Here is a 27,430-nt window from a genome sequence, read left to right on the forward strand (position 1 = left end):
TTTGATACCGACCATGCCATCTGCTTTCACCCCCACAGCCATGCACTTTTCTAGCCGACCTCCAACGTGAGGCCAGTGAAACATGTGAAAAAAAAAATTATAAGGTACAGGCTAAAACAGACTGCACAAAGAAGTTGTCTATTCAAGTGAGGTATATGCAAGCTAACAAATTTTCTACACTGATAATTATGTTTCAAAGCAAATTCGGGGTTCCAAATTCGGGGCTGGCGTTGCTGGCTTTCTGTTTATATTTTATAACGACCACACCATCACACATCAGCTTTCACTGCCACATGAAAACTGAATGCTAGATTCACTGCAAAAGTAAACCAATGAAGCGTGGCAATATTCTTTTAGGCGGTAGAAGTAGAAGAGCAAGCAAGAGAAAGCTGCTGCTCATAAGCAACCCACTTTGTTGAGAAAATGCAAGCACAGGGCTTAAGATGTACGGCATTTAAGCAATTCTAACAAACTCGCGAACCTAACATGCCTGCCGATTTTCGTGGATTCAAAGTAAGAAAATAAAAGCTCACGTGAATGTGATGCACATAATTTAGACAATAAAGACATAGCATGCCCCTCCCATGTTCTCCATCGGAAAAAACGCGACACACAGAAGTTATTTTCACAGCAGATAAATTTATTTGCAATGCCCGTCTTCGTCACTGTCGGAGAGCTCCTTCTCACTGCCAACTGGCCACACCATGTCATCCTCCATGCCATACATTTCTAGCACGATCTCACAACCATCGCGGATGGAATAGTTGCCCATGCCTGGACTAGCCACTTAGCCAGTTTGTCCAGTGATGCATGCTTCAGTCTATTGCTTGGCGTGAAAGTGTGGCATCCATTTATTAGCCACATGCTTTAGAATGCGTAAGCGCCATCTTTTACGGGCTAACCAATGCACACGTCCACCAAACCCACAGCAACCTTCACAAAAACATGTTCTGTCTCCATTTTGTGATGGCGATGATGTTGCCTCTGACGATTTTGACTGTTCTGGCTGCTGCCAATGTTGTGAATGTGGTTTTGGTTTCATGTCACAGTAAACCGAAGCAAAGTTGAGGGGTGCACCTAATACGCGGGGTTAATTTGATGGTAACTTCTAAGAACAAGCAAAAGATGAAAAGTAAATGACTCAATTTTACAGAAGAATAAAAATGGGTCGGAGTGTGTACGACAGGCATTACTGAATCTTAACAGGGAGCTTACAACTGTCACTGAAAAGAAAAGTGTACAGTCATTGCATTCTACCGGTGTTAACATAGGGGGCAGAAACTTGAAGGTCAACAAAGCAGCTCGAGAACAAGGACTGCGAAAAGAGTGATGGAAGAAAAATGTTAGGTATAACATTAGGATACAAGAAGATAACGGTGTGGATAAGAGAGCAAATGAGGGTAGCTGATATCCTAGCAGACATTACGAGAAAAAATAGAGTTGGACAGTCCATGTAATGTGTAGGATGGATAACCGGTGGACCATTAAAGTTACAGAATGGGTGCCAAGGGCAATCGAGGACGATGGATGAAATGAGAAAGTTTGCAGACACAACTCGGAACCAGCTTGCACTAGACCGGGATAAATGGAGATTGCTGGGAGAGGCCTCTACCCTGCAGAGGGCATAAAAATGACAATGATGATGACAAATTACTTAAAAATGCACTGATAACTTCGCTTTGCTGTAACTATATACATCTACTATTTGCAAACAATGACAACTTTTCGGTCTTCGGCACCTGGAAGGCACGACAAGTGCGATTGGTAGTGAGCGAGCAGTCTGTTTTGTTTCTTTTGCCAATGGCACACGTGGACTTCGTCAATACTTGTAGTGGCCCTACTGTTGGCTGCAGCTCCGGAATACGAGGAAGACAAAGAAAGTCTAGCACGGAGAACACCAGCGAGTCGGCGGCCAAAGACAAGTGGTATACCGAGCCACTCCACCACTGAGGCTTCACCACTGCTGTGTTCACACTGGTGTTTGTGCGCACAATGCTTATAAAATCAGCAGAAGGCTCTGCTGTAGAGGTGACTGAGCGGAGCATGATGGTGCGTCCAGTACGGCACTGGAGACCTTCTGACCCTCCATCATACGCTGGCCATGCGCGCACCGTTGATACTGTGAGAGCATCCTGGTGGTGACAGCACAAGCACGCCATTGAGTGTCTATATGCAGTAAATTCCTCTTTAACTCAAACTTTTAAAAATCGGGAAAAATTTCTAGATAAACTATATCGCAAAATAGAGGCCTGGTGGCCGCACATAGACCGCATGAAACCTTTCCAAAAGTGTGCCAGTAACATTCTCAGTCACTTTTGCATGCATCGGCAGTGGACTATAGGCGTCTACAAGCAATGGCATTACTGGCACTCTGCCAAGACAGCATGCTTTGCACAGAATACCAATGACTGATTCCAATGCAATATTAGAACCGAGTCATTCGAACATAACCGCTTCCAGACATCCAAAAAGCTGATGCTGTTACTTTCCGCATCGTATTGAATGAATTCCAGAAAATTTAACTTCAGAAACTGAAACTTCAGAAGAGTGCAATTGTCGCGCCTTTAGCAGATGCCCACGAGTCATGAAGCAGTCACACCTCACCATCGCGCTAGCATGAAGCAAGCATCCTTATCAAGTCGTAATCTCGCTGAAACGCTGTGGGATCACAGCTTCTCATGGGCGCAGTGCGCGGGCTAATTGTGCCTGCTCAAAAGTGCCGATCATCTTACTCAAGGTCACGAATAATACACCGTGACAAAAGTGATGTGTGACTGACAGTGCCCTAATAATAGTGAAAATAAAAAATTCATTGACGATTACGATACTTTCTAATGCAAAATTTGAGCGCAGCTCTATACATGTTATTTTGCGATATACCGTATTTACTCAAATCTAACGCGCACTTTTTTTCCGATGAAACAGGTCCAAAAATTGCGTGTGCGTTAAAATCGAGTACGACCCTAAATCTGTGTTACCATATAGCCGTCGGCATTTCAAAATGGCCGCCTCGCACGCGCGTCGAGCCTAGCTTCTCTCGAGCCTAGCTACTGTAGCGACCTCCATGTGCTGTAGTACACATGCTTAGCAATAGCCTATCGTCTGTCTTTACATTCTCTGCATCTACTCTCAGCATGAAGTACCGAGTTCATCATGATGCCACATTTAAAAGGAGAGTGATCATGTGTGCGGAGACGGACGGAAATAGAGCCGCATCACGGGCGTTCGGAGAATCCGAAACTTGCGTTCGGGACTGGCGCAAACACAAGGAGAGGATTTTCACCAGCAAAGCAATGCGGAATGGTTTCAGTGGACCGAAGCAGGACATAATCTACGACGATCCACTTCGGCGATACGATCGCCTTGTTCCTATCTTGAAAGCAATCTGTGACGGGGAAAGTCCACCGCACGCCGTGTTTGCTCCGCTTATAGGTAGGCATGATAGTACGAAGGTCAATTTGCTCGCCGCGCCTCATCACTCCAGCGTTTTGACAGTTCGTTTCCGCGGTCAACGAGCGAGATGTGTTCATGTTTGCTTGTGTGCGCGTGACACGGTTCTTGTTAATTTATTTTGTAAGCGAATGCTTGCAAGTTCATACGGCCGATAAAACTGCTATCCTTACTTCGTATAGCGGTCTGCTAATTTGCTATTGCATTCAATGCTTCGCCTTTCAGGCGAAACTGCGACTTTTTTTATTTATCGCAACTTCAGTTCATAGGGAGGAAATCTGTTTTTCCAAATGAGAGAAAGTTGTACAGTTAAACCTGCTTATAACGAACCTCCATATAACGAATTCCTGGATATAACAAAGTTTTTCTATTCCCTGCTGTTACTCCATAGAAGCACATGTATTTGAGACCTGCACGTAACGAAGTGGCAGCGGGAGACCCCCTCGATATAACGAATTTTCCCCTCCGACAACCTAGAGATTTCGCCCCAAATTTTGTCATTTTTGCACGAGCAGCAACCTAAAGCACCTTCTCCGCTACGACAGAATGCGAAGCGAGCGCACGTGTGCGAGGCGGGCCTGCATCCCTCGACCCGGCGATCTTGCCGCCGCGGGCGTGACCTTTCCCCCTCCCTTCATTCAAACCTTATCCTGCCGCTTGCTGCAGCTGGCCTAGCCCGCCAAGCCGGCACTCTCTCCTTTTCCAGTTGATGTTGCTGACGTGCTGGTACACGCTGTGACACATCACAGTCGATGAACGCGGACCCACGCTGTCAAACGCTGGCGGCGTGTGGAAGCGCCGCTGGAGAAGTGAGCGAAGTGACCTTCGTGCTGTTGTCTATCGTTTCAACGCAAACTGAACGCCGAGAACACACAGCATGCAGAAAGCTACGAGCCGCCGAGGCACCTACACAGCTAGAATCTGCCCCAACGAAGATCGCCTTTAAGATACGGCCCGCACGACCGCGCGCTGCCACGCAGTACGCAGTTGATGCCAGAGGAAGGCGCGCTTCCTCCCTGCTTGTCTTGCGCGTGCGCGCGAGATGTGACGCGGTCGTCGGCTCCCCTCGCACGTTTTCACTCTCACATACAGCATACGGCGCACGGCGACTACGTTATCGCCCTTGGACATTATACGGAATATCTATTAGCCAAAACCAATTTTAAGGTCACAACGCGTCATAGACACCATCTTTATATAGCAAATACGGATCTCAAGGGCCATACTTTTGCTGGTGGAAACCAAAAATACGTCATAGTTGTCGCCCCCGGCACTTTGGGCGGCCAATGCCATCGTCAAGCCACCAAGCCAAGCGACATGAAAAGTCAAAATGGCTGCTTGGGCCGGCGCGGGGTGGCAGTTCGCAACTTATGATGCGGGAACGGTCCCACAGTTGCGACGCAATAGCGGGGTTACCAGTGCATTGGGTTCTATGAGAGCTGTGCCGGGACCGGTCGAAAACGACGTAACAGCGAGGTTCTACTGTAACACTATACGACGCTACGACGCCATCGTGACGCTCGCTCTTCGGTTCCGATGCCTCGCGCTTGTGCGAAACGACCCGCGTCCACACATCCGGTACCTGGTGTGACATTCCAAGGATGAGTGCTTCAACGAAACCGGAAAACGGGTGCGCGTTACAATTGAGGGCGCGTTAGAATCGAGTAAATACGGTAAGCGTTTCTTTTTCGAATTTTCGTGCCGAGCCTGCATATAACGAAATACTCTTTTTTCGGGAATTTTTCGGGAATTTGTCAATTTTGTTGCATCCAGGTTTAACTGTATTTCTGTTTGAAAGCATGAGGTGCGCGGTACTGTAAGGGACTTTTTTTGTTTGTTTGTTTGTTTGTTTTTTTGTCGTCACGGAAAACAGGTGGCCGTTACAATCGAGGGCGCGTTAGTATCGAGTAAATACGGTATTGACTAGTGCGAACAATCCGTCTCGTGTGGCACGTTGCAGATGGAGCGAAGTAAGGCACGACTGCCTCGCTAATCGAGAGATCGTGAGAGGCAGTGCGTGGCTGACACAGACAGACCTCCCAGACAATAATAATAATAATAATAATAATAATAATAATAATAATAATAATAATCTTTATTTTAGCAGGAAACAACAACAAAAAAACACAAAATTTTAATAAAGACACCTCTATTATAATTATAACAGAGTCAACGAGGTGCCTTTTTGGCACCTGCCAAGGCCTCGTTTCTCTGACGTACAGCACACAGCGATCAGCGCTGTCGAAACAAAAAAATAGTATGTGCAAGTATACACTGCATACATTGTAGGACACAAATAAAAAGTTGGGGGCGGGGGGGATTTGGTCTGGAAGCAGGACATACAGACAAGCATTTTAAGTTCAGAATGCACTAGAGAATAGTAATTAAAAGACGTGAATGTTACAGGGCAACAAAGCAATGACAATATGGGACTTTACGCGTAAAATAATACAACAAATGACACACATTACTCTGGCGCCACCTCGTAGCCATGGCTGCTGCACTACACTTTTTGTCTTACCCTTTCTCCATACCCTCCTCCTCCGCTTTCCTCCTCATGCTCTCTTCGCTATCACCGTCTTTCATCACCCGCTGCGCTTGTTCGCTCAGTTATGAGCTCGTTCGCTCAGGCAGCAGCAGCAGCAGCCTCGCGCAGCAGCAAAGTGGCAGCAAGCGGTGACAGACGTAACGAAGGGGGAACGATAAGCCTTAACCGATATTTCGAGATAACAGACCTCTAGTCAGCGAGGATTTGCTATAATTATTATCACAATAAAATCAAGCCCCTCCGTTCCCCTTATGCTTCTTGCTAATTTAAAATGCACTGTGTCACTAGGATTTTGTTGGCTGTGAGGAGGTAAAGATTTCCGACTCACCTGCTACCTCATCCTCATCATGCTTGCTGCGTGCAGAGTCAGCCGTGCTGGTGCCGTCATCCTCCGAGTCCGAGCTGCTGGGCACCAGGGTGGCCGAGGAGCCAGTCTCGGGAGTGTCCGACGCAGCCCACCGTACATCTCTCTCTAGCTTTGTCACGACGGGCAACATCAGAGATGCTCCACTGTCCGCAGCTGCTAAACACCAAGAGGTGCAATCGATCGATCAACATTTACCGTGCAAGAACAAAACACATACACCACTAGGGCAACACAACTGCAACACATCACCATCGTCACCAGCCATTTCTTAAGTACGCTGCAGGACAAAGGCCTCTCCCAGCAATCTCCAACTACTCTTTAAAGAGAAACTGAGACTTCCACCCAAATGTAGCAATTCGCTACTATGGAAACCCAACCGGGTTCCTCGAAAGAAAGCCTCGCAGTTGAAGAAAAATTCGTCCTGGTCCGGGACTCGAACCCGGGACCACCGCCTTTCCGGGGCAGCCGCTCTACCATCTGAGCTAACCAGGCGGCTAGCAGATGGCAGGGCGAAGTCGAATTTGTCGACAACTCGAAGCAAAGGCAAGTGTGTGGTGTAATAGTTCAGCGGAAATCCGCTAGGTGGAGATAAGTAATTAAAGAGAAACTGAGACTTCCACCCAAATGTAGCAATTCGCTACTATGGAAACCCAACCGGGTTCCTCGAAAGAAAGCCTCGCAGTTGAAGAAAAATTCGTCCTGGTCCGGGACTCGAACCCGGGACCACCGCCTTTCCGGGGCAGCCGCTCTACCATCTGAGCTAACCAGGCGGCTAGCAGATGGCAGGGCGAAGTCGAATTTGTCGACAACTCGAAGCAAAGGCAAGTGTATGGTGCAATAGTTCAGCGGAAATCCGCTAGGTGGAGATAAGTAATTAAAGAGAAACTGAGACTTCCACCCAAATGTAGCAATTCGCTACTATGGAAACCCAACCGGGTTCCTCGAAAGAAAGCCTCGCAGTTGAAGAAAAATTCGTCCTGGTCCAGGACTCAAACCCGGGACCACCGCCTTTCCGGGGCAGCCGCTCTACCATCTGAGCTAACCAGGCGGCTAGCAGATGGCAGGGCGAAGTCGAATTTGTCGACAACTCGAAGCAAAGGCAAGTGTATGGTGTAATAGTTCAGCGGAAATCCGCAGTTTCTCTTTAATTACTTATCTCCACCTAGCGGATTTCCGCTGAACTATTACACCATACACTTGCCTTTGCTTCGAGTTGTCGACAAATTCGACTTCGCCCTGCCATCTGCTAGCCGCCTGGTTAGCTCAGATGGTAGAGCGGCTGCCCCGGAAAGGCGGTGGTCCCGGGTTCGAGTCCCGGACCAGGACGAATTTTTCTTCAACTGCGAGGCTTTCTTTCGAGGAACCCGGTTGGGTTTCCATAGTAGCGAATTGCTACATTTGGGTGGAAGTCTCAGTTTCTCTTTAATTACTTATCTCCACCTAGCGGATTTCCGTTGAACTATTACACCATACACTTGCCTTTGCTTCGAGTTGTCGACAAATTCGACTTCGCCCTGCCATCTGCTAGCCGCCTGGTTAGCTCAGATGGTTAGCTCGGCTGCCCCGGAAAGGCGGTGGTCCCGGGTTCGAGTCCCGGACCAGGACGAATTTTTCTTCAACTGCGAGGCTCTCTTTCGAGGAACCCGGTTGGGTTTCCATAGTAGCGAATTGCTACATTTGGGTGGAAGTCTCAGTTTCTCTTTAATTACTTATCTCCACCTAGCGGATTTCCGCTGAACTATTACACCATACACTTGCCTTTGCTTCGAGTTGTCGACAAATTCGACTTCACCCTGCCATCTGCTAGCCGCCTGGTTAGCTCAGATGGTAGTGCGGCTGCCCCGGAAAGGCGGTGGTCCCGGGTTCGAGTCCCGGACCAGGACGAATTTTTCTTCAACTGCGAGGCTTTCTTTCGAGGAACCCGGTTGGGTTTCCATAGTAGCGAATTGCTACATTTGGGTGGAAGTCTCAGTTTCTCTTTAATTACTTATCTCCACCTAGCGGATTTCCGCTGAACTATTACACCATACACTTGCCTTTGCTTCGAGTTGTCGACAAATTCGACTTCGCCCTGCCATCTGCTAGCCGCCTGGTTAGCTCAGATGGTAGAGCGGCTGCCCCGGAAAGGCGGTGGTCCCGGGTTCGAGTCCCGGACCAGGACGAATTTTTCTTCAACTGCGAGGCTTTCTTTCGAGGAACCCGGTTTGGGTTCCATAGTAGCGATTTGCTACATTTGGGTGGAAGTCTCAGTTTCTCTTTATTTACTTATCTCCACCTAGCGGATTTCCGCTGAACTATTACACCATACACTTGCCTTTGCTTCGAGTTGTCGACAAATTCGACTTCGCCCTGCCATCTGCTAGCCGCCTGGTTAGCTCAGATGGTAGAGCGGCTGCCCCGGAAAGGCGGTGGTCCCGGGTTCGAGTCCCGGACCAGGACGAATTTTTCTTCAACTGCGAGGCTTTCTTTCGAGGAACCCGGTTGGGTTTCCATAGTAGCGAATTGCTACATTTGGGTGGAAGTCTCAGTTTCTCTTTATTTACTTATCTCCACCTAGCGGATTTCCGCTGAACTATTACACCATACACTTGCCTTTGCTTCGAGTTGTCGACAAATTCGACTTCGCCCTGCCATCTGCTAGCCGCCTGGTTAGCTCAGATGGTAGAGCGGCTGCCCCGGAAAGGCGGTGGTCCCGGGTTCGAGTCCCGGACCAGGACGAATTTTTCTTCAACTGCGAGGCTTTCTTTCGAGGAACCCGGTTGGGTTTCCATAGTAGCGAATTGCTACATTTGGGTGGAAGTCTCAGTTTCTCTTTATTTACTTATCTCCACCTAGCGGATTTCCGCTGAACTATTACACCATACACTTGCCTTTGCTTCGAGTTGTCGACAAATTCGACTTCGCCCTGCCATCTGCTAGCCGCCTGGTTAGCTCAGATGGTAGAGCGGCTGCCCCGGAAAGGCGGTGGTCCCGGGTTCGAGTCCCGGACCAGGACGAATTTTTCTTCAACTGCGAGGCTTTCTTTCGAGGAACCCGGTTGGGTTTCCATAGTAGCGAATTGCTACATTTGGGTGGAAGTCTCAGTTTCTCTTTAATTACTTATCTCCACCTAGCGGATTTCCGCTGAACTATTACACCATCCAACTACTCTTGTCTTGTGCTATCTGACTCCATGTTATGCCCGTGCATTTCCTAATTTCATCACCCCATCTAATTCCCTGCCATCCTTGACTGCACTTCCCTTCCTTTGGCATACATTCTGTAAATCTAATAGACAACCGGTTATCTGCCCCACACATTACATCATCTGCCCAGCTCCATTTCTTCCTCTTAATGTTAACCAGCATATCGGCTATCCCCATTTCCTTACTGATCCACATCGTTCTCTTCCTGTCTTGTGACGTTACGCTAAAGATCTGTCATTGCATCGCTCGTTGTGGGGTTCTTAACTTCGTCTCAAGCCTCTTTAATAACCTTCAAGTTTATGCCCCATATGTTCGCACCTGCAGAATGCAGTGATTGTACACTTTTCAAGAATAGCCGTAGCCTGCCAAGGTTACCAGAGCACCAGATTGCAGCAAAGGTTGCTTGTCTAACATAAGCGGTCCCATGTGATCCAACAAGCCTGAATTAAAGCAGTACTGTCATAATGTTTTCAACTTGTAATTTTTTTTGGCATTACACATGAAAGGTCAAACCCTCTAAAGCTTTGAAAATATACTCACAAGTGCCGTAAAGAATCTAATAATAGTTGTTGCTATGAACCAGTTTCAGTACTCAGATAGTGGATGCATCATCATGTCACAGTACACTGACTCGCTCTGTTCCTGTGACTGCTGTAGCTGCCATGTGCAAGTGCTGAGAGAATGATTGCACACTCCACTCTTGCTTAATTTTTTACAAGCGACATCGTCACACTTAGCATTAAGGCCCAACCACATGCACGCAATAATCAAGCGACAGCGACGGGCACACCCCGTCGCACCGTTGAGCAACCACATGAATGCAACATTGTGAAAAAGTAGCGACAGATTTACTTTGTTGTGCGATTAAATGCTATCGTATGCTTAAGAAATATCAAACATGCCAAGAGGTAAACGTTTTATCTAGATGTAGGTTTATTATGCCATCATCCCCAGTGGCAATCCGGCCCTTTCCGTCAGTGTAAAATGCCGTGGCATCATCTGGTGAGCAGAACTGAAAACATTTTCGCAGCTCTGGGTGGCATCTCAAGCCTAACAGCGTCCAAACAAATAACTGAATGAATTCCAGGGTTTTACGTGGCAGAACCACAATTTGATTATGAGGCAGGCCGTAGTGGGAGACTCCAGATTAATTTTGACCACCAGGGAATCTTTAACGTGCCCCCAATGCACGGGACACGGGCGTTTTCGCATTTCGCCCCCATCGAAATGCGGCCGCCACGGCCAACAGCGTCAAAACAAATAACCGATCTCAATAATAACGATAAGACAGCGCCGATACTTTGTCCTCAGCTAGAGATGAGATAAAGCAATGACCGATTTTACTTTTCTTTTTATTGCTGTCACGGCAGAGAGCAAGTGGCAAGAGCAAATTCAGATTGAAGCAGGTGGACCAGGGTGGACTGGTTGCTGCCATGTTGGCGCGCAATGCTGTCCCCAATGGATGTCGTCGCACTGACTTCCGGGAGACAAGCTATATTTTCTGGCTGGCCAAAAACTAGCGATACCACAAGCGACAGCTACAGATGGCCCTTTGTGACGGGAAAACCTGTCGCTCGTCGCCTGAAAATCTTGGACATGCAGTTGCGCCTTTTGTGCTGCACAACGTCGGCGAAATTTGATCGGTCGCGTGACCTCACCATAACACCGATGACACCAGATATGGTATTTCAAGATGACTTTAGCATCAATTTATTATATCTGATGGTTCCCAACCTTCATACTTGCCAAGCGTGATCTCTTTTTGTGCTAGAAGCACGTATCAGTCTCTAACATCAAAGTTATTTATGAAGAACCAACCCTGTTTGCTATCAAACAATGTGTTTAGCATGCTTTGGGAGGTGGTTATTTGTGGCACTATGTGTTATGGGTGGTACCCCCTTACCACCATGCCTCACGCGTGTATGATGGAGACAGCCGGTACTTCGACTGCCACTTTCTCAAGGACCAGTTCGGAACCCGGTATAGCGTCTGCAAGCACCTCCGGTCACAGACGGTGTGACCAGAGACACAGCGTCTCGAACAACAGCATATCAAAAATGCTAGCTGTCACAAGGGCAAAATGCGAGAACACTTCTCTTAGCACCATGCCACTGTGTGGTTATTACCACTCGGTTAGACTGCATTATCTCCAGAATCGGCCTACAAAAATAGACAGTCACAGGAAATTGTGGTTAGTTCCCAATAAATGCTAAACGGTTAGAAGTAAGCGAGCACTCCTTTAAAGCAATCAGTACTATATACCGTTTCATACGTAGCAGACAACAGCAATTCTTTACGTCTTGAAGTACTAGTATTGTAGTGCATGCAGACAAGGATGCAAGAAGACACATGAAAGACCCAGGCACGGCGCTATGTGCCTTCTTGCATCCTCGTCTGTATGCGCTACAACAGTACTCCAAAATGCCATATCAACAAGCATGCATTGCAACAATAAATGACTTCATTTAGCCTACGTGTTTTGGCGATATTCATATACCACTTATAGAACAGCTATTAGAAACGCCAACAACTTACGTTATAAGTGGCCTACGCTTTACTGACAAGGTATTGAAACAATATTTTCAACCCGATGAATTAACAGGTGTCCTAACGGGATAAGTGCATCTATGCCGACCCACCCAAATGTCAACTTGACACGTGTTACAACGTCCCAGAGCTTCCACTCACCCAAAGATGGCGGTGCGGTGTGCGCCATGTCGAGGCTGCTGTCCTCGCTGACATCGACCTCGAGGTCAGCCTCACCCAAGGTGAGGAGAAACGCTTCCCTCTTGCGCTGTTGGAGGAACATGGCGGTACACTTGAACACTGACAGTGAAAACCTCGGTATAACAAAATGGGGTATAATTAGCCATTGAATATAAAGAAGAAAATGCGAAGTGTTTCTCATCAGATCAGCACGAAACAAATATTATGAGCTTAAACAAATACTGGGCATACTGAAGGTATTCCCCTGTTGGATCTGACATCACAATAATGAGGTTTGAACGCAATTGTGACTTGGTTGGCCTCACTAGCCAATTTGCGTATTCACTAATGACACTTTCAACCGGTCATTCCAGAGCACTCTGTATAAGCGTTATGAATTAATTCAGGACAGTGGGCAAGCTGCACTCAGACTCACTTGGCATGTCAGTCTAAGTTGCGCATCTTTCTGCAGTCTAAAAACAAAACCTGTGCTGCATCGTCGTTTTCTGGTAACACTCGGGGCACATTCACACTGGCAAATTGCATAGGTCACGCAACCAGATTATACGCAGAAATGAGATTCTGGGTCATTTGCTCGCTGCCAAATTTTTCACCTTTACAACTGGAAACTAATGAAGCAATCAACAGTGCAGGAACAAAATGTCAGAAAATGCTGATTATCACTTTACGTGGCGATGGTCACGTAAAAACAGCAAAACGAGTGAAAACAGCAAATGGAGGTTCAATGGCAATGGCTATATCTCTGGCTATGTCTACTTTGTTGACTTTGATGACAGCGCGCTTTAGGTTCAGTTTCATAAATGGAACGAAGTTTTCATTCTTATGCTTCCTTTGATGCAAGCTTAAAGCAATTTTACGTTAAAATGCTATTCTGGAGTGGGATGGCAAAGAAGACAGCTCTTGGAACAATATGGCCCCGCTGTATCACACAGCCAAGCCCCGGAGGGTTCGAGCGAAGGCTTCGCTTGAAGGAATGAACTTTCTCCACAAAGATAATGTGTACACGTTCCTCACACTGAAGAGTCATGGCTATTCCACGTAGCACAAGCATCACCTCGATTAACATATTATCTCACCAAAACCTATATAGATTGTTTTTATTATGGTCCGACTTAGAAAGTGTAAAATCATGAAAAAGGTACTTTTCAGCAAATTCACAAATTTATTGTTTATTTTCTCACTTTTTTTTTTAGGTGTGCAGTGTGCTTTATCATTAGTTTTCTTTTCTTTGTGTTAGCTGAATTTTTTGAAATCACCCATGGCATCAAGCACAATTCTACTTCTTGAGGTAGATTACTCTCAAAGGCAAACATCATTTGCACGAGAAATCAAAATAAATATCTGACTAATTATTGAAGTTCCGATAATTACCTTTTTAGCTAATGGCATTGCGGCACATATTACAACTTATGAAATGTGGGCGGTAACTTTGAAAGTCGTATCCCCTTAGACCAAATTCTTAGGATGGCACCAGTTTCAAGATATCTGCGTTCCAAGTGGATGAGCTTTGTGAAAGCACTGGCTTCAGTTCAAATATTGTGATATCCGTGTTAAAGCAATTAGTTGAAAAGTTGACTAGTGATGTTTTGGCAATTGGTCAATTATGCATCTTGATTTGCAGTGCAAGTTATGTCCACCTCAATAAGCAACGCAGGTCATTTTTTTTTCTTCTGTTAACGTTAAAGAAACACCCAGTACACATTGGAAAGACTGGCTGCAGCTTGTACACCTGCATGAGCATCATAATGCACTAAAGGCCACTCCTGGTTTGTATTTGTCATTGCAATGCTCACAATGCGGATGTGTTCCGTCATTTGAGCCCACACACCAGTTCTTTACACTAGTAATGATGCGAGAACCAGGCAGATCGCTAAAGCCTTTTCTTATTAAAAAGAACCATGACATGTGCGTAAGTTGTCCATCTGTATCCTTTTCAGACTGCAAGTTTTCATATCTCGATGGCACTTGGTCCATGCCATGTCTTCTTTTTCTTGTTTCTTATTAACCTTCTTTTTAACTGCTTCGCCTATCACCTGTGTACGTACGCATGCATTCTTTGTACATTCCTTGCTTTGAATAAACCAGTTTTAGCAAGCGCTTGTTCTGTCTCACTCAACGAGCGCCTTTGTTAGCACTTCATTACCATGAATGGTTATTCATTATATCTGTGTTCTTTTTGCTGAAATTTGGCAATCACTACGGTAACTAAGGCACTAATAAAATGGCTGTGCACCACCAACCTTCGCACGTGCCGCCTCCCGCTCGCAGGCGAGTGCCTTGAAGTGCCTCATGAGCAGCCGCTTCTCGTCGGTCATCTGCATGCGGACGAAAAGAAAGAGATTGCGCCACAGTTAGTTTGACCAACGTTTCAAACATCACAAAGTGGCTCTAACAAATCTCAGCACCGAACTTGAGGGCTACGCCTAGAGACCAACTCGCAAAAGTCACAAGAAGCCTCCAGAATTTCTTGAGTATGTCTCGCACGTAGGCAAAGTTTACCTCGTGGACAATTTTGCGCCTATTTCACGCTTCAAGGACAGCACCCGATCAACTCCAGCAGCAGCCCTACATACGTCTAATACAAGACAAACAATTCTGCCAGAAACTTTGTCTGTTTTGCATCAGTTTGCACCGTCCCAAGCCTGCAATTTTCTTAATCTCGTCACCTAATCATCTCATGTACATGACAGCGACATGTGTGCACTCAATGCTGTCATCTGTATAATCCAGGTATAATCTGTTTCATCCACAGTAGGCAACACTAAGAAGGCTAAGGATTTCTCTCACTGCTCGCTTGTGCAAACGAGAAAATAGTTTGTCACACATGAAAGAAAGATATAGGTATGTGTCATGTAATTCAACAAGAAATTAAGTCTCATACCTTTAGGTCACGGAGTGTGACGTAATTATCACACAGAATGCTTCACCCATCTGGAACTGCATACCACCAATTGGGCAGAGCGACACGTTTCTACGATCAGTGGCCACACCACAACACTTGCACTCGTGACTAAAACACCGCATGTGGAAGCGCAAAGGTGCACAAATGATTTCATGATTCGACATAAGCTGATGTCCACTGCAGAATCATGGCCACGCCGAGTGACCTCCAATTACCCCTATCCCATGCTAGCCAATTCCAAGTTGCACTTTTGAATTTCCTAAATTCATCACGCCACCTAATGCTGTGGCATCTGTGATGCTCACCAGAGGAGGCAGAATGGGCCTGCCAAAGCTTTTGATGCAGGACACGTACGGGCCCTGCTGCGTTTCCTCTGCCATGACAGCTGTCAATCACCTGCGTCACTGGAAAGTGCAGGCAAGACACTGCAGTTATTCATTTGCCCGCAGCCAAGTCTTTGCACGGGTTGGCAATACAAGGAAAAAGAAATTACATGCGCTGCAATACCTTCTTCTGGAGGTTTCAGCAGAGTATGCAACACCGTCGATAACGCCAGTTGATCAAATCATAAAGCACACAAGCTGAATCAGCATATTAAAAAAAATGAGCACTGCAAATGAAGCAACATGGTTTAATTGAAGCGACAGACAAACAAAGCCACAACATCCAGTAAACTAACATCACAGCAAGCATAGGTCGGCATACTCACTCACGAGTACACTGACTCATACTTGCTACACACTCATCTTGCAGGCACAATACCAGAGCGTTAGTGAGCGACCAACGGTGTGAGTCGACGTGAGTGCCAGTTAGCACGAATACAAACAAAAGTCTTAAGTGATCTTAAGTGAACATATGCGAGTTGGTGGACGGGAGTGTGAGAGGAACCGACTGTGAACGCAAACCGGTGCTGGTGAGTATAAGCGAGTGCGAATGCGAGTGGGTATGTAGCCTGCAAACGTATTGGCTTCTTCTTCCGACCTATGATAGCAAGCCTAATCCACTCAGATAGCATAGCCAATAAAAAAACAAAAAGCAGGAAGCTAATAAACAAGCACTGCAATATAATGGTAGCAAGATGTTTGACATAAATTAATCTTGAAGATCTCCTTGGCAGCATGCCAGGGAGTAGTCATTAACTCATCAGGCCATAATGCTCTTAATGAAGACCTCGACTGTATCCAGGAATGGCGCCAATATTGGTTAGTGACCTTGAGCCCTACTAAATGTAAAGTTGCGTCCTTCAGTCGCTGCTGTAACACCATTCTGCTTCCCTTAAAACATTGCTAACACGCAACTTCAATTGATTGTACTTACAAACACCTTGAGGTTAGCTTATCTAATGATCTATTGTGGAACGCACCTGTGGCTATCGTCTCAGCAGCTCACAAAGCATTGGGTTTCCTTAAACGCCATCTTTGCCACACACCACAACATGTAGAACTTCCTGCTTAGAAATCATTAGTCCAATCAAAACTAGAATATGAATCCTCCATCTGGAATCCCCCCGAAGTTGGTCTCACTAATCATCTTGAATTAGTTCAAAACCGCGCTTCAAGATTAATCAATTTTTTGTATTGCTATAAAGTCAGTGTTTCAGCCTTAGAAGCACACTGAGGTTTATCTCCTCCATCTTCTTGCCACCCTCTCCCTTTTTATTTCATTCTACACATAATCGCGAGCCTTACATAACCCCTGCCGTTTACATATCTGATAGCACTAGTCATGCATTTCAGGTTGCTCTTCCATGTGCTCGAACTAAAACATTCTCAGCTTCATTTTTTTTTTTTTTAGCAGAGAATCCAAATACAGGAAATGGCCTCTTATCCCTTGCCCTTCAATCTTCACAGCAAACAAATAATATTTCACGCAAAAAACTGACAATTTTTTTATTTATCTTTGTAACCCACGCCTTGTGTAATACCCCAGCGTGGGGTCTTTACAGAAATTAAACAAAATGAGAAAAACAATGAAAAACACGGTTATCGTCCAAGCATGTAAGCATGAGCCCTATGATGCCACTAAGAATGTAGATGTAAGGGGAAAAATAGGTTGCCTTCTGCTTTCTGTGCTAGCGTCTCTTCAATTTGTAGGTGTAATAACTGTACATTAGAGAACTTTCCTTCGAACAGCAATTAGAAGGTTGGGATGCTGAAGAATCCGGGTTTATGATGGTTCTTACACTGCAGGCACATATGCACACCGTGCAGGATCTGAGGGAGGTCTATTCTTTCATCTGTTCTCTATTTTCTCTCAGTATCAATGTTTGTTTTGTTTTCATGTGTCTTCCATTTCATCAAGTCAATTGCTGCTCCTTGCACAGCTTTTCAGCTCTGAAGATCTTTCTCAATGGTGTCTTGCCACCATTTACTTCAAAACAACGCAAATTTCTGAAGCCGTCTGGTCTAGCAATCTCGCTTCTCTACAAGCAATAATTGCACTGGTGACATGCGGGGTCTTGCTATGCAGACACAGCCAAGTGACACTACAAGCAAACTATAGCCGAAACATACGTAAAGGAACACTACATTGAAACAATGAATCAGTTTAAATTGATAAGGTATACTTGAAAAACACTACTTTCATTGATTTAGCTGTAATAGGAGGATTTAAGTTCCACTTTTTCATTTCACGCCAGAACCCAATGGCGACATCACCGGTGGCAAAGCATTTTTCAGCTTTTCGGACGTTGTGGTTCAGCAAAAGTTCATGAAAATTCCTAGGTTCAGTGCTGGGCGTCTTTTTTTTTTTTTTTAATGCCATGTCCATTTCTACCAATAAAAATTTAACCAGTTCCAAGTAGACGGCGGCAAAATAGATAGCATCACAGCAGGCTGGCGTGGAAACTACAAGTCGCCACCAGTTTTTGGTTCTTGTGCCTTTTTTGGCGTACCAAGCATCTTCTCGTGATAAGAGTTGCGTTTTTTGTTTTTTTTTTGTATTGCGGAAGTCTAATTTACAACACGGCTAAAATAATTTTTCTTTTGAGTGTTCCTTCAACTTGGAAATAACTGTATACAGTTCCTTTCTACACCTATATCCTCTTTGCTATCCTTACTCCTTGCCATTTACTCGTGTGCCCTCTATCCCCTCTGACGGCAGCTGTTCAGGTGTCAGATGCACAATCTAGACAGTTGTTGCCCATCGAACATGTGGCTCGGATGCACCACGAGGAATTCACCAAGAAATGGGTCGATTATTCCAATGCATAATGAAAAATAAAATTTCAGAATTGCTACGGACTAAGTGCCTTGCAAGGTGAAATTATCTATTAAAATGAAGGCAACAATAGCATGAACAATCAATAATAATTAATTGAAAAGCAGACAAAAAAAATTCAATTTCGGCATTTGGTCGGATTCCATAGGAAATTTCAGGTCAGCAGAGCAAACATTCCTTTGACCGAATCCCAGAGCAGAGGCCCCAAACGAAAGAGTAATTGGTTCTGTTAAGTCCAGGCCAAATCTTACCGTGCAATCAGCGGCAATTTCCTTTCCTTCAAAAATGAAAATAAACAACCCCCTACTGCACTATCCAATACCTAACCTGCCAATCACATTTTCTATATCAATTCTTATTACTTTCCTCTTGATGTACAGTTCTCACCTCTTCCTCCACGGCCAAGCCAACTGGGTCTTTCACGTTTAAACATTGCCTAGACAGCCACGATGTTGACGCGGTCACTTCAAATAGTTTTTCTTATAACTCAACTCGCTGATTTCAGCATCCTTATTTCAACCATTGGGATCGCCTGAATGCTGCTTGTTCACTGGAATCGCAAACTTAGGCTCTGTTTCACGATCTTGGCCTTTTCAATGTGTTAAAGAAGGAAAGAAAGAAGAAACTTATATACGCTCCCACACGCAAATTTGCAATTCCTCAAGGGTGTTTCGCGAAGATAGTTGTTTTTTTCACTAGCAGTTGTACAATTTGTGCGACGAGGAACGCAGAAGCTGCAGCGCGTGACAATAACCTAGACGCCAGGGTGTGGCACTCACGCACTCTTATTATTCCATTAAGACCTCTACAAATGGCCACAAAATCGCCGCCTTCAGGCATTCGTATGCGAGGTGCTTGTTTGAAGGTACTGTAATCAGAAACGACAGACCTAGCTGTGGTCGTCACGTAGTCGCTACGAACGCAGTCAGACGCACAAGGTAACCACGACGCTGCGGCTGCTTTTAGGCAGTAAGAGTGAACGAAACTGGGACCAAAGAAGCGCTCTTGTTTTGCATCCATGCACGCAAGCTTCTCGATGCTGGCTCCTTAATTCACGCCGGGAAAACAGCTTTGCATCCTTCGTCGACTTAAGCTAATTGGCAATCACATTCGGCGCACCATCTTGATTTCAATCGCCCAATTCAGCAACCTGCGCTTTCTTAAAACAACTGCGGCCGAACTCTAGCAACAAAACACGATCCAAGCACTGCACAGCCCCGTCATGAGCATTAGAAAGTAAACAAAGCGATATCACGGGCGATCGAACAAAACAACACAGAAAAGCGTGCTCACGTGATTCGAGGAGTCGAAATTTCGCGCTTCGTAGGTACAGCTGCGCGGGCTGCGGAAACCGTTGATCACCTGAAGGTGTCCGCTCCTCCGCGCCGCGTCGGCATTGCGCGATCGCACACTCAAGCCCTTCTGTTTACGCACGATAAGGCATTACGTAACAAAATAACCGGCATATCGCGCCAATCACTGCGTGTTGTCGATAACGGTCACGACACGATTGACAGCTGTTTACTCGCGTTGCCTTGGCAGCGTGCATATCTGAGCGGCAAGGACCGCATATAAAAAAAAAAAACTAAAATTAATAATTATAATTAGCCTTATACTTGGCTTGTAAAAAACAGGTAAAAGAAAATAAAAGGGGCTTTATTTTTTTATGTGTTTATTTATCAATTTTCAGAGTTATTACGCTTTCTTTTTATTGGGATATAATGCTGTGTTTAGACTAGGCGGCGTTACAGTCGATTTGACCTACTTAAGAAGTTCATTGTGGTGCGGTTTCTGTCCGGTTGTGCCGTTCGTGTGTGGACGCTGAACTGCAACTTCACGTAGGACGCTCGTCTAAGGTTTTCTTTACGCAAGCGTCTGTACTTTAGAGACACGGTTCGTGTAAGGTGAGTAAAGAGAAAACAGTTTCCATCTACGCTAGTGAAAGTTCAGCCGATATTGTTCCGTCCACTTGTGTTATGTTTTCGAGATTTACTTCCATGTTGTTTAGTCGTTTTTCGAACTAAGAATAGTGTTCGACTCGAGTGTGCGCAGTAATTCTTATAATTTGCCGATGTCCCGCAAACGAGCCTTGCATGAGCTCCTGTCAGCTTGAAACCGGCGGCTATTGAGCAGACCGCTTGCGGAAGTGGGCGAAATGGTGTCCTTCGGTGCAGCCCTATAAGGCCGGTGCACACTTTCTTCGTTCGTTCGTGATATTTTGCAGCTTGCGGCGCGTAAAACATGCATATGAACCGCGAAACTTCGCTAGGTGCCGAACGAGTTTGAGCCCTGTACCCAAAAAGCGACCATTTTCGACATCCAGACGGCTTCTAGGCGGACCAATCGCGATTCACAGCTGCCAAAGAAACGGCCAATGGGAAACGCGCTTATCGGAGCCAATAGTAAGAGACGTGACGTCAGGAGCGGCCAGTAGTAGCTCGCGGAGCTCGTGACGTTGCTCATGTGTCATGATGGTTTTTGTTACATTTTTTATTTTTTTATTTTTGCGTATGTGTTTTCGCGCGCGGCTGTTTTATTTATTATTATCAGGTTCTCGATCTGTGTGCACGCTTGCATGTTGTGAGTTGTTTCGCGCTGCAGCAAGTCCTGTGGAAGTGTCCCGGATTTTCAGCTCCAGGTTAGTGGCGTGTTTCTGCGTACAAACGCCTCGGCCGTGCGCCGTTTTCGTCTTTCGAGCCGTGCTTGTGCGCGTAGTGTCGTCGAGACGCTTGCCACGTCTGCTCGCACCGGCGGCAGCGCACCTCATTGTGTGTTGCCTTTCTCTCAAAATATCCGCGGCAGCCATTTTGAAACAAAGCTTCTCTGCCAGGTTTTCGCGTTGTCCAGTCTTTGGCTTTGGCCGTGACCGTGTAGCCGTTTTCGCGGTGAGTTCGCCTGTGGGCCCGCGTCCGTAGCGTGCGCTGGGATCCTGGAACGGAACTTTTATTCTGGCAGTTGCTACGCGGCAGGCAGCCGTCCGGCTCTGTTTGTGGGTCGTCCGGGCCGCTGGCTAGTTTCCGTTAGGCCTAACTTTCACGCAGGAGTGCTTCCGTTCGTCACCGACTGGGCACGGATTCGTGGCCGCATCTCGTAGGGCAGTTCGTGGTTCTATAACCGCATTCTCTTCGGTTAATGCTAGTTAGCGGTCGTACACTAGTTGCGATCAGTTGGCATCTGAGGCACGCTCGCGTTGTCCGTGCTCTGTCGGTAATTGGCGGGAACGAACTGCCACTCGCAGTATGATGCCGCCATGAAAAAAACCGCGTGCGCATTGCAGGGATGTTTTCACTTGCTCATTGATCCTTTCGGGGAACGCTCGAGCGTGTTCAGACGTGCCCCGTTGAGTTAGGCCTCCGAGTTGGTGCCGACTTGTTGCTTTTTTTTTTTTTTTTTTTTTTTTTTTTAACCTAGCCACCGTCGCATTCTGACGCCCCCTTTGATTGCGAACAGGTCAGCATTTATTTTGCTATTCGCAGTAAATTTTTCGTATAGTGCACGGCGTTAGCACTTCAGTGAGTGCGTGCGGCTCGCTTCTTGGCCGGCGTGGTTTGGTCGCAATTTATCGAGCTGCTCGGCGCGTTCGTAATTGCAGACGCACCCGTCGAATGCATTCCGTTCCTCGCCGCATTATTGCAAAGGTAGACTGGCGTAACTTTTAGTCGGCTTTTGTACGCAGTGCCGAGCATAGCCACGTGCTGCCGTTTCAAGTTTGGTCTCTCGCGGCGTTGTCGTGAATATCCCTGATGGCTCTAGGCTCTACACGATTTGCCTGTGCATGCAGTGTACGTGCAACTTGCGCCCGCAATCAATCGTTTATTTAGTTGCTTGTCATTAGTCGCCATCCGGCCTTAGCACTAAAACTAGGGCGCTATCGGAGATCGTTGTTCAACACGCTCAGCCACGCGATGCTCGGACGAGCCCTGCGTTTGACATGCGTTCGAACAACCATCTCCGATCGCTACCCAAGCCGTCGCAACGCTTTCCACTCTTAAAATGTTGCACCCTTTGGGGCTTATGTTGGCCCGCAACTATCTATCGTGCCCGCATTTTCCTTTCATTACCGCTGCGAGCTCGGTGGTTGCGTGCCACAAATGACGTGAAATTGCTTTCTCGACAGGAAAGTAGCGAGCGCAGTTTTCAAGAATGGAAACGAAAGCAGGGTAGAGGATTGTTGTGGGACAAGATCAGCGCCCAAGGGTGCGGACTCTTTTAATGGTGCAGGCAATGAACCAGCGATATTTGTTGGCTACCGCGCCGTCATTCCCAGTAGACAGACGCATGTATAGGCCTTGTTGTAAAGCTTCAACATTAAAGCTACGTGCTCATTTGTGTGCGCTTACTAAATTTAAAGAACTGATGGCGTATGTGTGGCCCTCTTTCTGCAAGGCCTTGCTGCTGCTGCTTGTGGGCACTAGCTATTTGCTAACATGTGTTAGACAGGCGTTCAAATAAGGTGCACGCAGCTAAGCATTTTGGTGCCCGTGGCTTCAACTTGCACTTGCCGTAGGACACATTGCACGTGCTGCGAGTTCTGAGCCTGTTTGCTTGTGTCGTGCAGGTAACCCAACCTCTGTCCCAAAGCATCCGCAATGGCCCGTACGAAGCAGACCGCCCGTAAGTCGACTGGTGGCAAGGCCCCCCGTAAGCAGCTCGCCACCAAGGCGGCGCGCAAGAGCGCCCCTTCAACGGGCGGCGTCAAGAAGCCCCATCGCTACAGGCCTGGCACTGTGGCCCTCAGGGAGATCCGTCGTTACCAGAAATCTACCGAGTTGCTCATCCGCAAGTTGCCCTTCCAGCGCCTCGTTCGTGAGATTGCGCAGGACTTCAAGACTGATCTCCGCTTCCAGAGTGCAGCCATCGGAGCTCTCCAGGTATTCCAACCGCATCTGCTGTGCTAGATTCAGTTATACCGATAATGTATTGCTTCAGTCTAAGGAATACAGGTAGGCTTTAAGAGGTCTGTTTCTAGAACTAACAATGTTTTACCCACAATGCTGGTACATCGGATGTTGGTCCACTTCTCTCATTTAAGGTGTGGTGTATAGGTTCTGGAGACGGACAGAGTTCAGTCTTCATCCTCTTTGTAGTGCAGCACAAGCTGTCTTAGTGTAACAAGCTTACTTGCGAAGCTCCGAGTATTTTTCATTTTGCCTCTTCCTTCGTATTTTGCTTTTGTGCTTTTTTTTTTTTTTTTTCAGTAGTTGGCCGTGCAATAACTGCACTTCTCTCATAAATCTCATTGCGAATATCTGCTAGTATTTGCTCCGTAATCCTTCACGCGATCATCTTTTATACCTCACACTCATTGGTAAAGTCTGCGTCGGGGGCCTCTTTAGTGTTGGGTTTACTGCCAGATACATTGCACTTATTTAGATACAATTGGACTGCACATTCACTCAGTAGATCGATAACACTCGCCAACATTTGGCGTCTGTGGCAAGAAGCAATCCCCTTCTGTAGCAGCTTATTCCACCGCAGGAGTGCTCTCGGCGCTGATGGTTCCAGTCTTTCTATTGCCAGAAGCAGTCCTCCTGCGTGGCAAATGGCAACAACCCCATTTGTGCTCAACATGTCGCCATCTCGAAAGGCTGTAGACTTCAGTAGCCAAGCAGATGTTTATAGTGGCTGTGAAAGCTTCCTTGGGAGTTTTCTACAGCAAGCACCACACCAGTTAGTTGCAAGTGTAATGTGGACAAATTGATACTACAAAAAGTACACAAGTTGGCACACCTCGGATTGCAAGCTTACCACACCCTCCTTGTTTTCACTATTTTCTGCCAGCAGCTCCAGTGGTGCGCTGGCAAGCATTGTCCATCACGAAGATGCATGCACAATTCAGTTACTGGGGATGCCACATACCCTAGTGCTTCCGTCCAGCAGCATCGCCAACACTCTGCTCGCGCTGCTGGTCACTTGTGAGGCAGTATACCCCACACTGCCTTGCCGTTCCTTGAACCTGTAGTGTCCATGAAGGATACCACCAATAAACCTTTTATCGGGTGTATTTGCAAGCTGAGCTCGGACTGTTTCTTCTAGAAATGCGAGGGCAAGCTCAGGTCCATGGTGCTGAAAGGGTTCATGTTAAGCTGCACGTTAAAACTTGTCTGTGCATGTTTGTAAATCTAATACGAAATTTCGTCTGTAAATGGCAGTGAAGCTGACCGTTCTTGGCCTGAGCAGTTTCGTGTTTCAGTTCCTTCTGCTGTTTTTATTGATTCACTTTCTGTTTGTGCTAAGCTGAACTTCAAGTGGCACAAGCGACATTTTGCCAACAGATGTACATGTGTAGCCTCTGACTGCCATCTTTCAGCTATGATGGAAATGACGGCTATTATGTGCATTTCTCCATTTTTCTAACTTGCTGGTTCAGGCGTTCTTGCGACTCTGTTTACCATGCTTAATCTACCTTTAAATGTGGCATCCAAAACATGGTGTGTATGACTTGTTCCCAGCATAGCTTCCAATGAATGCAGTTAGTAAAAGCGTGGCCTTTGAGGTTTGCTTCTGTTACCCAGACAAATTTTGACACTACCTGTTAGGCCGAATTGTAAAGCACACCTATTTTTGTTAAAACTCTGCAGGTAATTCTGTGCGTACATGTATAATCATTGCCAGTTGTTGCATTTATCATATACTATCATTGAAAGTAGCTTTGCAAAGCCATCTTAAACAGCAAGGACAAAGTTTAGGCAAGTCGAGGTAATTATCACCAAGGGTGCTATTTCTCCTGTAGCACTTATTGGCATCAACCTGCCTCTCGGCGTTCCTTCAGTTTATTACTTCAACATTTTCTACCTGGTCCTTGGCTTTTGAAGTTTGCCTTCGTGTTATGCGGGTTGCCCCACAGTTCAGCAGTGGTTGAATGTAGAAGTTGTATGTGCACCTCTAGAATGTGACATACATATTTGTCGGGGAATTTTCTCAGTGTCCAATGCAAATATTTGGCCTCTATAAATGTGCTTGTGCACAGCTTTGAAAACTACTACCAATGGTCAACTTGTTCCCCTGCCTAGCTATTGGACGACTTCAGACCTCGTTAATCCGTTTTGACTGGCCAAATTCTTGTTGATTAGGCCTCGTGTATTCTGCTACAGCTTTGCACGCTTTCCGGCTGTGCTTGTCATTCAAAGTTAACCACCATGGTAATTTGGACTTGTGGAAATCGTGCCCTGATGCATGGGTAATGTTCACACATTCCTGGTGTCTAGCAGCCAAGTACAGTACACCTTGACATTGGTTGGTAGCATTGTGACAGTAGTGAGCTTGTTTCTGCCAACCCTGACCCGTGTCCTTTGCATGCGTCCCTGCAGGAAGCCAGTGAGGCGTACCTGGTTGGTCTGTTTGAGGACACCAACCTTTGCGCCATTCACGCCAAGCGTGTGACCATCATGCCCAAGGATATCCAGCTGGCCAGACGGATCCGCGGGGAGCGTGCCTAGAGCTCCTCTGCCAAGGGACACACTCCTCTTCTTCGCCCCGCTCGTCGTCCTTGCTCTACTCTCTCCACGTCATCGTCATCACGCGCCTGTCCCCCCCTTTGTCTCGTCATTGGCCTCTGCTCCCTTCTGGTGGCAGCCATGCACTCAACCGGCTCCATTGTCCAGCAGCAAGCAGGGCCCACACGCCTGTGCCACCTGGTGTCGTGTGCAGGATGTGTGTGTATGTTGCCACACCTGGCTGCATGTGCGAGTGGCTAGTGTTTCTGCTGTTGCCACACAAGCCTGCACCAGCGTGTACAGATGCGCCCTCTCACACGCCCAAGGACGTGCCGTGTCAACCCAGTGTTGTGGCCCTGCTGTGTATTTATCCCACTACACGGTTGCCATGAGCTGCCTCTACTTTGCAGACACTTTGCATCCTCTGCGTTTTTTTTTTTAATCTCAAGGTGAAATTGGCCTGCACTCAGCGAAGTTTTGTTTCCCGGTTGAGTTCCCAGCTTCTTCTGCTACCTTGTTTCTGAACTCGTTGGTTCTCCGTTGTTTTGTTCATTTCATAAATCATGCCATCGTGTAGTGTTGCATTGACTGTTGGTACGCAGATTGCAGCAGCTTTGCCACATGCAAAAGTGGCCTCAGCCACTGTGGACCAGAGTCGCTCCTGCATCGGCCATCCTCTGCTAGACCGGCCTGGGGGGCCTGCTTGCAGAGGATCTTGCAAAGGATCTGGAAAGTTGTGCATATGAGGGGCTGTGAAGAGTCTCCCGCAAGGATTCACGAGTGTCCACAATTCCTCGGCAAGCAGGCCCCCTCTTTGCAAATGCACAAACACGTACTTAAAAAAAAAAAACTGACCTTGTGCAGCTACCTGCTTGATTTCTCCCTTCCCATTTGGAATGGCTATTGAAGCATTGATGGGACAAAACGGCGGGGAATGATGCTGTCCGAGACCCTCGTGCAAATCATTGCACAAGATTTGAAATCTACCTCTGTGAGGCGGATGGGGTTTTCTTTTCCAGCAAGTACAGCCTGTGCAAACATTGCTCAGTTTAACATGAGCTCTTTGTTTGTGCTTGGAATGATTTGCACGAGAGTATCGCAATCTCAAGTCTGCTCAGATTGTTTCAAATTTTTGTCTACCACTGCCACGTTTCGCTGTGCAAAAAATCGGCCTTCTTTTCACATAGTTATAAATTTTTAGTTTATTCTGGGACTAGATTTCCAGACCCTCTTCAGCATTTTTTTTTTTTTTCAATATTGCACTCTTTGGATGAAAAGAAAGTTGTCTGTCATCTTGGTGTACAAGTGTCGAGAGAGGGGCTGACTACAGCGGTTCAGTGTTTTTAATAAGTGTTTGCATATCTATCAATATCATGTCACCGCCATTACACCTTGCATGTAGCGATAGCTTGTCAAGCGACGGGTTGTAGTACGTTTGTCAAAAATCTGGTCTTCACTTGATTGAAAAAAAATTGGAATAAAGTGCATCACATTCCAATGCATTGGCTCAGTTGCTGCTTTCAGGGCTTCTTGGTTTGGTGCCTGCCCAGCCAGCGAAGCCCTGTTTTTGTTTCACTATGTTCATTGCAGGATTCG

General features: G+C 46.5%; 2 protein-coding genes across 7 annotated transcripts in view; one reads left to right on the top strand and one right to left on the bottom strand.

Moving 5' to 3' along the window:
• LOC119453834 (uncharacterized) overlaps positions 1 to 19,965 on the bottom strand; it is an 80,857-nt gene extending 60,892 nt beyond the window's left edge. For 2 of the 5 annotated variants that reach the window (XM_049666860.1, XM_049666856.1), the window contains exons 1-5: positions 19,692 to 19,965; positions 15,485 to 15,583; positions 14,518 to 14,592; positions 12,239 to 12,344; positions 6,327 to 6,521 (exon numbers count right to left, since the gene is read on the bottom strand). In XM_049666860.1, coding sequence (XP_049522817.1) covers positions 6,327 to 6,521; positions 12,239 to 12,344; positions 14,518 to 14,592; positions 15,485 to 15,559 — 451 coding nt within the window. In that variant the 5' untranslated portion in view covers positions 15,560 to 15,583; positions 19,692 to 19,965. The other 3 variants (XM_049666859.1, XM_049666858.1, XM_049666857.1) reach the window with 3 other exon arrangements.
• Positions 19,966 to 20,137: 172 nt separating this feature from the next.
• Positions 20,138 to 27,334, top strand: LOC119453836 (histone H3.3A). 2 transcript variants are annotated; one of them, XM_037715881.2, is made up of 3 exons: positions 20,138 to 20,302; positions 22,957 to 23,269; positions 25,709 to 27,334. In XM_037715881.2, the coding sequence occupies exons 2-3, from the start codon at positions 22,988 to 22,990 to the stop codon at positions 25,835 to 25,837; spliced, it is 411 nt and encodes a 136-aa protein (XP_037571809.1). In that variant the 5' UTR covers positions 20,138 to 20,302; positions 22,957 to 22,987; the 3' UTR covers positions 25,838 to 27,334. The 2 variants fall into 2 exon arrangements, with proteins under 2 accessions (XP_037571809.1, XP_037571810.1); XM_037715882.2 differs by lacking the exon at positions 20,138 to 20,302 and adding an exon at positions 20,887 to 21,036.
• Positions 27,335 to 27,430: the final 96 nt, after the last annotated feature.

This window comes from Dermacentor silvarum, chromosome 5, assembly GCF_013339745.2.
Source record: "Dermacentor silvarum isolate Dsil-2018 chromosome 5, BIME_Dsil_1.4, whole genome shotgun sequence".
NCBI lineage: Eukaryota > Metazoa > Arthropoda > Arachnida > Ixodida > Ixodidae > Dermacentor > Dermacentor silvarum.

Coding starts and splice junctions, on each gene's coding strand:
- LOC119453836 (XM_037715881.2), top strand. CDS start 22,988: ATGGCCCGTACGAAGCAGACCGCCCGTAAGTCGACTGGTGGCAAGGCC. Junction 23,270..25,708: donor CAGCCATCGGAGCTCTCCAG/GTATTCCAACCG, acceptor GCGTCCCTGCAG/GAAGCCAGTGAGGCGTACCT.